Raw genomic sequence first — 12,896 nt, forward strand, 5'->3', positions numbered from 1 at the left:
TGTCTGTGAAGCATTTTCCCGTGCCTCATCTCATTTGATCCTCACAGAAGTCCTGGAGTAGGTAGATAGAAGACTCAGTGGAATCCTATTTTCTTTTCATTAGCTGAAAAACTGAGATTTAGAAAGCTTAGATCAGCCGTGGGCAAACTACGGCCCGCGTGCCGGATCCGGCCCGTTTGAAATGAATAAAACTAAAAAAAAAAAGGCCGTACCCTTTTATGTAATGATGTTTACTTTGAATTTATATTAGTTCACACAAACACTCCATCCATGCTTTTGTTCTGGCCCTCCGGTCCAGTTTAAGAACCCATTGTGGCCCTCGAGTCAAAAAGTTTGCCCACCCCTGATAGTTCATAAAGCTCATAAGTCTCCCAAAAGATTCAACCCAAAGACATCTTCCCCAAAATGCATTATATAAAAAAAATGTCTAAAATCAAAGAGAATTTTAAAAGCATCAAGACAAGAAAATTCCACACATATAAGAGAACTACCACGAGGTAACTAGCAGATTTGATATTTACTGCTGTGTTGCTGACAATTATCTGAAAGAGAAGTTGGGGTGCTTCACTGGGCTGGAAAAAGTTTAGCTAAATCAGAAAGCAGGTCTAATTAAACAAGTTGATCTATATATATAAAGTTCTTGCTGGCGCCAATCACACACGTGTGTTTTGACCTGTCATTGTCAATTGTGAATTTGGTTGACACTTCTATTATAGAGAAAGGGTGAATAGTGATATTAAAATATTTCTTCTAATTAATTTTCTTTCAATATGCATGAATTCATGCACTGGGCCACTAGTTTAATATAAGAATAGATTTTTCACATGTACTAAATGCTGCTTTGGGGGTTCCCTTTACCCCATCTCATCACCATCACCTCGCACCTTCACCAAGCTCACAGGAACACACCAGCCCCCAGTACCTCTACCATGCTCATAGGAACACACTCAGGAGAGTAGCATAAAGGATGAATATGAAAGAGACAGTATGTTGGATTAGGAGGAGATGTAGTCTGGGAGTTACGTGACCTGGATCTCTGTCCCCTGCTGGTCTCTGCTCATGCCAATAGCCAGGTATGCAATCAGAGGGAACAGTGTGTGCAATGGCATCAGAAGGTCATGGCACATTTAAACAATCATATGCATGTCACTTTGGTCAAAGAATAAGGTAAAAATGAAGAAGAAGCAAGAGATACATTAGGGATGAAGTCAGAGGTAAAACACAGAGGTGTTGTTTTTTTTTTTAATATATACTTTTTATTGACTTCTGAGAGGAAATGAGAGGGAGAGATAGAAACATCAATGATGAGAAAGAATCATTGATTGGCTACCTCCTGCACACCTCGCACTAGGGATCAAGCCGGCAACTGGGCAGAAATGTTTTTTATTAATGCCATGCAAGAAGATCAAAAAGTATTCTGTAGAAGACACTGCATTTTTAAATTAATTGTTAGCATGTATATTTGAACCCATATAGTTTGCCCACCACTATTCTAGGCAGTTGATGTTCACAAACAAATTTAATATTTATAACAACCCTGAGATAGGCAATGTTACTTTCCCATTTTACAAATGAGGAAACTGAGGCATACAAAGCTCAGATATCTCCCAAGATCACACAACTCATTGGTAAGTGGAGGAGTCAGGGTTCAAACCTAGTCTGTTTGATTTCAAGGCTCATGCTATCTCTCAAAAACTACAATGATGTGGTCAGAATTTTTCAAGACCATGCTAGCAGCAATATGCCGGAAAGGTTGGAGCAGAGTGGAGGGGAGGGAAGCAGACTTTAAGAAGACTTAAAGGAACTTTAGGAATGGTGAGTTTCAGAACTAAGGGAAAGGTAATAGTAATGGTGAGAAGGGATGCAATCAAGAGTTTTAGAGAATACAGAATAAAAATTAGTTGGTTAAATAAAGGAGAGAATAAGAGGAAAAGTCTAACAAGAGTCTATATTTCTGGCTTGGGCATTGTGTGACAGTGTAATAATTTTTAAAGAATCACTCAACCTTGTGCATCAGTGAACTTACCTGGAAAACAATCCATACCAGATGGGCAGGCCCAGGAAGGAACAGCACAAGTAATGCCTTTTGTTTTCCAGTATAATGTCGCCACATATTCATCCAAATAGACAAATGTCCTAGTTTAACCGATGAAATTAGTGGTGACAAAAAAAAGTCATGTACAAATATGTAGGACGATATATAGAACCTTCAATCCATACAAATCATTGAGAAGCAGCAGATTTGTTCTTGTTTTACAAGGTTAAATATATTGACTGACATGTGCAACTATACACAGATAGGTAAGGGAGAAAGGACACCAGAAGAGTAGAAAAGATGCAGACATGTTATAGCTTATCGAGGTATTTATACGTATCTTAAAGAAACCAAAACCATTTACAGAATGTTCCTATTAGGATGAAAAAATCTATATATATAAAAGCCTAAGCAACCGGAATGCTGGAACTACCAGAACAACCGGAACAACTGGTCGCTATGATGTGCACTGACCACCAGGGGGAAGACATTCAATGCAGGAGCTGCCCCCTGGTGGTCAGTGTGCTCTCACAGCCAAACTCCAACTGCCAGAGCCAACTTCCCCTCGTCCCTCCCCCCTGGCCGGCCGGGGGGAGGGGCTGAGGGAGGGAAGGCTCCAGCCAGCAGCCAGAAGGCCCCGATCAGCCCTGATCGCCAGCCAGGCCTAGGGACCTCACCCATGCATGAAATTTGTGCACTGGGCCTCTAGCAAATAAATAAAATCATATGTGTGCCTGAAAGTCTGTGAATGTATAAAGACTGGAAGTACGTACTCAAAATTTGAAAGTTCCTCTCTAGTTAATTTTTAAATTTTACTTCTTCCTTGTTTATGTTTTTAATGTTCCACAATTATCTTACTTTTATAATACAATCATTTTGTTTTTCTCTAAACATATGTGATTGATATCCATTCTGTCCTCACAACTTTACTGATACAAAAGAACAAACAGCAGGGAGACCCTTACTGATAAATAACCGACATAAAATTATAGTGCTGGCAGTAGATACCTTTCAGCACTGCTCTTGAAGCCAACAGAAACACTGGAAAATCTGGAACATAGAGAATTTGTGTATGGAGAATAAAGGGAGGTAAGACATAATGGTCACAGTAGCCCTCCTTCACTGTGGCTTTCCTCTCATTGAATATCTCACTTTCTTTTGTGTGGTTGTCTGAAATTCCATGTTACCTATCTTCTAAAAGCCTAGGGCAAGAAAATTCAGATCTACAGGTTGGATGTGTTAAAGATGATGAGGAGGGTGATAATGGTAAGAGGATAAGGGCAAATTCCTCTGTTAACTTTCAATAATATTTCATGGTCTATGGAGCACTTTCATATATTAATGCATATTAATAAAGACTTCCAGTTTAAGATGAGGAGTGGAGGATACATATTTAATTCTTCCTCCTCTCACATCCCCAATAGAAACAACAATATTTTTTTAGAAAAGAACCCACAACAGAGCTGAAAACAAAAAGTAAAGTTCTAATAGGCTATCATATTTACTAAGTAATTCTAGATAATTGAAAAAAAAATAGGACTGAATTGTCTGAGAAACTAAAACAAAGAACTACAACATAAACTCACACACTGGAGATGGCTGATAAGGAGTCCCCTAGGGCAGTGGTCTTGGTGGTCCTCAGACCACTGGTGGTCCTTGAGGTCGGAAAGGTTGCTGCCCTAGGGAATCTGTGGGTGGAACAATGCAGAGAGCAGAGCAGGCCTCAGAGCAACCATTACAGTAATTAACACAAAGGTTATCTGTCCTATCCTACTGTTGGCTGGATTGGCTCCTCTCCTCATGAACCAGGTGGGTGGGGAACATGCAGCCCCAGGGTTTTATAAGGCCTGAAAAATCATTTGGTCTGGCCCTACCAAGGAATTAGGGGTAAGTTAATTAAATGTTTGACCAAAATAGCAGGCTATTTTTTAAGTCGATAATTTGTATGGCCTGTGAATGATGTTATAAATATCCAAATGTCTCTTGGCAAAAAAAAAAGGTTCCCCACCTCTGCTATAAACAGAGCAGTCAGTGCTGCCTTTACCCCATGTTCAAGTCCAAAGAAATGCTTAATAAAAGTGACTGGCAAGGATTCCTAAAAAGGGTAGAAACATACTGAGCTGGTCAAGAAAAGTCAAACTCTAGAGCTAAACATGAACTTGAAGGGCAGTGGAGAAAAAAAACATAAAACAAAAAGCATATACATCCTTCCTTAAAGTCCTCGCCATATGGCAGTTATTGGGGTCTAAATCTTGGTGTTCTCCCCTCACACACATTGTCCTTTATGAGGACACTGCCTTTCAATAGATTCCAACCCACTTACACAGAACCCTACTTCTTCTAGAGCAGTGGTTCCCAAACTTATTTGGCCTACCACCCCCTTTCCAGAAAAAAATATTACTCAGCGCCCCCTGGAAATTAATTTTTTTTTAAATTTTAATAGCAATTAAACAGAAAGATATATGTATTAATGTTTCTACCTTTTTCGTAAAATATAGTAAAGAAAGGTGTAAATTAGAAACATTGAAGTTTGAAATTATGAAACTATTTATTGAACTCAGAATAGAAAGGTAATACAAAAAAAGTTAAAACAAATGCACCTGTGGCCATCACCGCCCCCCTGGATCGCTGCAGCGCCCACCAGGGGGCGGTAGCGCCCACTTTGGGAATCACTGTTCTAGAGCAAGCATGTCAAAGTTGTGGCCCACAACGAATATTTTTGTGGCCCAGCCAATATAACAATATGTAAGAAACGTTTTAATAAAAATTTTGTAACTTAATTTTTACAATATCCTGTTATACATAATTGTTATTAATGAACTACAACATTCGCTAATGACTGATTGCTATAATCGTGTTGCATTCATTTCCCTTACGCACCACCTTACATGCAGGTGCACCATTTCTCGCCACTAATACTAGCAGTAAATATTTTAGCAGCCGATTGTCACGTCATTAGTCTTGTACTGACTTATTTGGTGTGCGCAACAGGAAATATTTTGCTTTCAGAGAACAAGAAAAACAGGGTTTATTTGCATTACGCTTATTAATTTGTGCAGTTATTCAGTGTCTGGTAAGTTAATGTTCAAGAAAAAATATTAATTTTTATTAAAATGTTCTATTATTTTATGTTAATGATTACTCATTTATTTCAGCCCTTTGCATTCATGTCTCTCTCAAAATAAACCTACATTTCTATGAAAATTGAAGCTTTTGGTTTTTGTGGCCCACATAAACTTAAACCTTGTTTATTTGGCCCATGTTAGCCTTTGAGGTTGATATCATGTTCTAGAATGAGCCCTGTTTCCATTAAATAGAATTACCTAACTTCAAAGGAAACTTACCTCTCTTATGGACAGCAATCCACCTATTCTTTCATTCACGAGCATGAACAGGCACTCAAGGATGGCCATACATTCGCCAAAAACAAATAACATGAAAGGTAAAGACAAAAATAAACAAATAACCCAAAGATCTCAAAGTAATGTCAGAAAAAAAGGAATTATAAAAAGAGAACTTAATTTTTTAAACTAGCATTCTTAAGAATATTTGAAGGGTGACTACATCCAGAAAAAAAACATGGCTTCCTAAAAATGAAGCAATCAAAAATGTAAGAATGAGTTCCTAAAACCTAAAATTATGATGGTCACCATTAAATATTCAATAGAGGGGTTGAAAAAAAATTGAATGAATGAAGCTAAAGTCCAAATTAGTAACCTGGAAGAAAAAGCTGGGGGAATGAAATTTCAAAAAAACACAAAAATGTAAAAAAAAGTTCTCCAATATTCATCCAATGACATTTTGAGAAAAAAAGGGATCAGCATTAGGAATATTGCAGGTGAGAAATCTGAGGCTTGGAGAAGGTAAGTCACTTAACTCTCCAGTAGTCCACAAACAGAGTTGGAATACCCCAGAGGTACTCCACTCAAAAGCCCCAGGCTGAAATTCAAACAGCATATAAAACTGTGGCCCCAATGGTTGTTTATAGCTGACACCCACACTGATTAGTTATATGGGCACCAGCCTGGTCCATAGCAGTTGTTGACGGTTGGTATCCACTCTCATTAATCAATGCAGGTATCAATATAGTCTACACTTATTGTCTGTGGTTGACATCTGATTGATAATCATATCAGTTGATGAGTATTTAATATCATTCCTGCATAAGCCCATTCACTATCAATGATGCCCATATAATTTCACTGTACGATAAAAAAGGGGAGACAATATTTGAGATTTTTATGGATCTCAAATTTGAAACTGGAGGAAAGAAATGAGAGTGGTTTCTGTCACATCAACATTTAAGCTATGAGAAATTTTACGGAAAAGTGTTCATCCCTCTTCTTTCTTTTTCCCTGTGCACCAAGCTTGCTTTCCCTCCTTCTTTCGTAAGTGGCCCAGACAAAGAATAGGTGAGTCCTGTTCTAGAAGGCTACATAGGATGGCCCAAAGGTCAGGTCCCAAACAAGGATGTTTAATCCAAAGGGCTTAGCAGAATATAGGAAACAAGATACACAGCCCAAACTGGTTGAATGGAGAAAGCAAACAGCAAGTGGTCTAAAGAAGTATGGGACCAGCCCTAGCTGGTTTGGTTCAGTGGACAGAGCGTCAGTCTGCGGACTGAAGGGTCCTGGGTTCGATTCCGGTCAAGGGCACATGCTCAGGTTGTGGGCTCGATCCCCAGTGGGGGGCGGGGAGGAGTAGGCAGCTGATCAACTATTCTCTCTCATCATTGATATTTCTCTCTCTCCCTCTCCTTTCCTCTCTGAAATCAATAAAAATAAAAAAATAAAATAAATAAGTATAAGATCTGTGCTAACAGCTATGGCAGGTAGATTAAGTATGCCTCTAGCTTGGGTTTGTGTGGACCAATTGCATTTTTAAAAGGTACCAGAGAAGAAACAGCCTTGATAGAAGCACCACAAACTGTACCTAAAGCCAACTAATTCAGCTGTCCTGTTTCTTCTCCCATATTTTTAGTGCAAAATTAACCCCACATTTCTCAACTATAGAATTTCACCTTCAACACACCAAGGCAGATAAGTGACCAAAGTTTGATGCCAGCCCCAATTTCTGCCAACATAAGGGCAAAGTCAAAGTTAAATCAAACTCGAGCATTATCTTGGTATCCAGTGCAGTATCGAGATGAATAATGACATTCATAAAACTAAGGCCTTTGCCTCCTCAGGAACCACAAACCCAGATCCCACCAGGAGGCGTTAAAGGAGTAGTTTAGACTTTGTTTAGGGTTTGTGGGAGTTTGCAAAGTACAGTCACCCTTAAGGAGCCCTCCCTGAAACCACTGGGAGTTATAAGCCAGCGAGGGCTGTAACGTTGGGTCTTAAATGTCATTTTCACACTCCTCCACAGCTTGCCAGGAGAACGTAAATAAAATGCCACTGAGCTACCTGCTGTTTGTGCCTCCTATTCCCTCCAGGCAGGAACAGAAGCAAGTCATCTTCCCAAAGGGTTAACAATCCTGGAAATGTTTCTGTGCTTTGAAATATTACATGAGACTCACTGCTGTAAAACGATGATTATCTGCATTTTATCCCCTGCCTCTTCATCTAACAAATACATTTTTACAGGTTTTACAACGTTCTTTACAACCCACCTAAAACACATCATTTTCCTCCTGCTTATACCACTTGTTTAATATTTATTAGGTTTAGATTGTGCTTTCCTCCAAAAGGCGTGAGACACCACACAGCCAACTTTCCTATAATAAATGTGACATTAAACTCATCTTTAAAACCCTAAACAGGGAGGTCATGAGTGGCGGCAGAAAGGAAATGAACAAGGTCAGGAGGAAGGAAGAGCCAGGGGTCTGGTGAAATATGCAACCAAGGAGACAGTATGTTAGGAGAGCCAGTGATCAGAAGCTACTGTCCTGCCCTTCAGTCAGCCCTGCCTGCAGGGACCCTGACAGCGCCTTGTCTCCCAAACAACAGAGCCCCAATGGCTCCATTTCTGTGCAGGGGTGCGGTACATGCATACAGGTGAGTGGGGAGGTGGTGGAGTCTGAGAATTATCACTCAGGGCTCTCGAGAGGGTATCTGAAAACAAAGAAAGCTACACAGACAATTGTGTTGTGAACATCAGTGGAAAGAGATACACGGTAATGTCTTACAACACATCGTTATAACAAATCACGGAAACATTAGTTTTCTTTTCTTAACAAGCACACTTCACGTTCAGTCCTCCATTTGGCTGAGTGTCTGGGATCTCTAACCGCTCTGCAGACTTTCAGAGGCCAAGGAGGCCCTGCAGTTCAGATTCTCAAAAATCAAAAAGTGACAGGGTGGCCTCAGCTCCTAAACCCCGGGCCACATGGATTTAACAAAGCCACAGGTTGAGGGCCTGCACATGTGGTCTGGGCAATGGGGACAGGGTATTTAAATAGCAACTCTCCCAGCAGCTGCTGGTAGAATGAGCAAGGAGGGAGCATATTCTAATGTGCTATCCAAAGTGGAAATGAGCATCTTCATTAAACAGAACAGAGAAGTAACTTACCTGTCGCTACAGAGTAGGAGAGAATCCAGCCAGGAAAAATAACAACAATAATAATACTATTTTCACTTATAGTAATAGCACCAGTATTATTAATAGTGTTATTGCTGTTATTTTCTGGGTACTATGACCCAGGCACGCTTGTGGTCCATTTACATATGCCAACTAGTTTAATTATAGAACAAACCTAGAAGGTGGGCATGACCATTTCCCTAATTCTACAAATATGGAAACTGAGACAACTATGTTATTTGCCCAGAGTCACTCAGCACAAGAGGGAAGGTAAGAGGTGGGAAACAAGCAAACATATAGAAGTCATTGTGTGAGTTTAACAAAGAGAGCAGTCACATTGGATCAAGTTCCCCGCCCTGAAAGCTGTTGATAGAGAGTAAACAGCACAAGAGCAGTGTGAGAACACAAATAAAGACCTTAAAATCAGGCTGCAGCCTGCACAAAAGAGCAGGGGACAAATGGCCTCCAGAAGAAGAAACTTGTGCAGTGACACTGAGATACTGAGACCCTGTGAGGAGAGGACCTCAGAATGGACAAGCAATGTCATTATTCCTGAGGCCTGAGCAAGCAGGACCTAGAAACTGGTACCCAAAACCCACCATCTTGTCTTGTATAACTGATTGGATATTCCTATCAATTTAACTGTAGAATCCTACAGTGAGTCGTTCTCAGTAATCCCTTTGTGATCCCACTAAATATAGTAAATGCCATGCACTGAGCATTTACTCAGCCCCAAGCAGCTAATATACATCATCTTACTTAACTCACAGCAACATTATAGCTATCTCCAGCTTACAGATGAGGAGGCACAGAGAAGTTGAGTAACTTGCCCAAAGTTACACTGAGCTGGTAAAATGTAGAGATAGTGGAGGCTCCTCAAAAAATTAAGAATAGAGTTACTATATGAGCCAGCAACCCCTCTTCTAAGTACCTTCCAGAAAAAAAATGAAAATATTTATTCACAAAGACATATGCACCCCTGTGTTCATTGAAGCATTGTTCACGGGGGCCAACACATGTAAATAACTGGAGTGACCTTGGATAGATGATTGGATAAAGAAGACATGGTACATATATACTTTGGAATACTACTCAGACATAAGAAAAGAAAAAAATACTGCTATTTGTGACAACATGGATGGACCTTGAGACTATCATGTTAAGTGAAATAAGTCAGACAGAAAAAGTTAAGAAACCATATGATTTCACTCATATGTGGCACATAAAACTGAAAACAACAAATGAACAAACAAGAAAAACAAACAAATAAAACTTCATACACACAGACAACAGTATGCTGGTTCCCAGAGGGAAGAGGGGTGAAAAGGTAGTAAAGGGTGAAGAGGGTCAGACAGATGGTGATAGAAGAAAATTCGACTTAGGGTGGTACGCACACAATGCAATATACAGATGATATATCATAAAATTGTATACTTGAAACCTATATAATTTTATTAACCAATGCCACCCCAATAAATTTAATTTAAAAAAAATGTAGAGATAGACCCCCAAGTCTAGGGGGTCTGGCTCCAGACCCCATTGTTGCCATTCTTGCTGCTGCTAGAACCTGATTCCATTCACTTCATTCAGCTCTCCTTCTACTCCTCTCTCTGACCACGCCTTTGGTCTGTCTGACCTCTCTCCTGACAAGGAAACTAACCAAGGTTGTCTTGCTTTCATTCCTGGAGGGCCAGCCTATTTAGTTACCCAATATTTTTCCAGTCAATAGGAAACATTGTTATTTTTAGGGGTGTTTGGGGCAAATGTGTTCAAGAAACCAATGACCAATGCCAAAAGCAGCTGGTCCAATGTAAACTGATGTGAGAGGTAAGGTTGGACGGACCAAAAATACAGCTGCAGCTTGGTGCTCAGCTCTCCCACTGTCCTCCTTGTGCCTCAGGAAAGGAATATGGAATGTGAGCCTCTTCTGCATGCAAGGGGGCACAGTCCATTTATATAGTTATAGACTCTGCAATCCATTTCCTTCTTTTTCTCACCCCATCCTTTTCCCTAGACACACAGAACCCACAAGAAGTAACTCATCCCAGCCCTAGCCAAGGGAAAGGATCGTCTCCTACCTTCCACTTGATAAGCCGCGGTGGCTGCCCCCCATCCAAATCCCGCAGGGAAAGCCATGGTTCCAGGGAGACAGCTTGCCATCTGGACACTCAGCCCACAGGAGCACGGTGGCCTATTGTCAGAGCAGCCCAGCAATTGTGCAAACAGTAAGTAAACTCTCACCCCTGACAAGGGTCACAGAGAGCCACTGTGTATGCAAATGAGCAAGGGGACAGATTAAAGATTAAAGTGACTTGATAAAATGCCAGGCACTTTGTACCAGGTGAGCATTTGGACTTTTCTCTCCAGGCACTCCCTGATTCTTAACGAACTTGGATCAGCTTGGGTGCTGACCTAGTCCCTGCTTTGGCGGGTCACCCATTCATCTGATCTTTTGCCTTTTCATGAAATACATGGACATTGTTTTTTAAAGCCACATAATCCTACTAGAATTTTCCCTTAAGCAATTCCTCCCAATTCCTAATCCCTACTTCTTAGAGGTAACTATTTTCAACTGTTTCTTCTAGTACAGTAGCAAGCCCTTCCCCCCACCCCCGCCCTTATTTGATGGGGATATGTTCCAAGATCCCCAGTAGATATTTAAAACCATGGATAATACGGAACCATATCCTATCTAATAAAAGAGTAATATGCAAATTGGCCATCACTCCAACACACAAGATGGCTGCCCCCATGTGGTCAAAGATGGCTGCCACAAGATGGCTGGCAGGGGAGGGCAGTTAGGGGCGACCAGGCCTGCAGGAGAGGACAGTTGGGGGCGACCAGGCCAGCAAGGGAGGGCAGTTTGGGGTGACTGGGACAGCAGGGGAGGGGAGTTGGGGGCGACCAGGCTGGCAGGGGAAGGCAGTTAGGGACAATTGGGCTGGCAGGGGAGCAGTTAGGCATCAATAAGGATGGCTGGGGAGTGGTTAGGGGGTGATAAGGCTGGCAGGCAGAAGTGGATAAGGGCAATAAGGCAGACAGGCAGGCAAGCAGTTGGGAGGCAGCAGTCCTGAATTGTGAGAGGGATGGGGCCTAAACGGGCAGTCGGACATCCCTTGAGGGGTCCCAGATTGGAGAGGGTGCAGGCTGGGCTGAGGGACACACAGCCCCCATGCATGAATTTTGTGCACCAGGCCTCTAGTCTATAATAATAAAAGCGTAATAGGCTAATTAGACCAGACAGCCATGGCGGCGGGGGCCAAGGCAGAGGCAGTTAGGGGTGATCAGGCAGGCAGGTGAGCAGTTAGGGACGATCAGGCAGGCAGGTGAGTGGTTAGGGGCAATCAGGCAGGCACATAGGTGAGCAGTTAGAAACCAGCAGTCCTGGATTGCGAGAGAGTGCAGGCCGGGCTGAGGGACACCCAACCCCCCCCCTCCCCGCCCCGCCGCATGCATGAATTTCATGCATCAGGCCTCTAGTCTATAAAAATAAAAGCATAATATGCTAATTAGACCAGACATCCTTCCAAATGACTTTCCAGATGAAGCCGGGGCTGCGAGGGAAGCCCAGGTCCCAGGTGCCAGAGGGAAGCCAGTGCCGGCAGCCAGGAGAAGGAAGACCTACTCTTGCACAAATTTCCTGCATCGGCCTCTAGTATATATATGAAGTTTAATTTCTAAATTAGGCCCAGTAAGAGATTAACAACAAAAACTAATAAATAGAACAATTTTCACAATATACTGTAATAAAAGTTATGTGCGTGTGGTCTCTCTGTCTCAACATATCTTCTTGTGCTGTGCTCACCCTTCTTCTTGTGATGAGGTGAAGGGAGGTGAATGACACAGGCACTGTGACAGAGCATTAAGCTACTCTTGCCTCTGGGGCCACTTTTAAGTACAATAAGGTTTCCTTGAAAACAGCACTTTGATGCCATGTTAGTCAATCTCATCACTTACTAACACAACACATGGGGAGTGTCTACAGCGTGGAGCTGCAGGACAAAGGGATGACTCAGGTCTTGGGCAGGACAGAGCCTGACATAAGATTTCTTCATGCTACTCAGAAAGGTGTGCATTTTCAAACTTAGGAATTGTTTATTTCTGGGATTTTTCACTTAATATTTTCAGACCACAGCTGACCATAGGTAACTGAAACCTCAGAAAGTGAAACTGTGGATGAAAAGAAAAGACTGCATTTACTTCCATGTGGTTTAAATAATAGGCTGATACTGATGCTTCAGAATTTGCTTTTAGATTTTAGAGACTGATCATTGACTTCTGGAAACAGTAGAAAATCCTAGTTCTCTTTCTCTCTCTCTCTCACTCTTTCTCCCCCTTC

General features: G+C 41.6%; 1 protein-coding gene across 1 annotated transcript in view; it reads right to left on the reverse strand.

Annotated features, from left to right (window-relative positions):
- LOC102250967 (cytosolic beta-glucosidase) overlaps positions 1-10,754 on the reverse strand; it is a 115,555-nt gene extending 104,801 nt beyond the window's left edge. The window contains exon 1 of the mRNA XM_005877666.1: positions 10,636-10,754. Within this exon, the coding sequence (XP_005877728.1) occupies positions 10,636-10,717 (82 nt within the window). The 5' untranslated portion in view covers positions 10,718-10,754. The remainder of the gene's footprint in view (positions 1-10,635) is intronic.
- Between the last annotated feature and the right edge of the window lie 2,142 nt (positions 10,755-12,896).

This window comes from Myotis brandtii, unplaced genomic scaffold, assembly GCF_000412655.1.
Source record: "Myotis brandtii unplaced genomic scaffold, ASM41265v1 scaffold525, whole genome shotgun sequence".
NCBI lineage: Eukaryota > Metazoa > Chordata > Mammalia > Chiroptera > Vespertilionidae > Myotis > Myotis brandtii.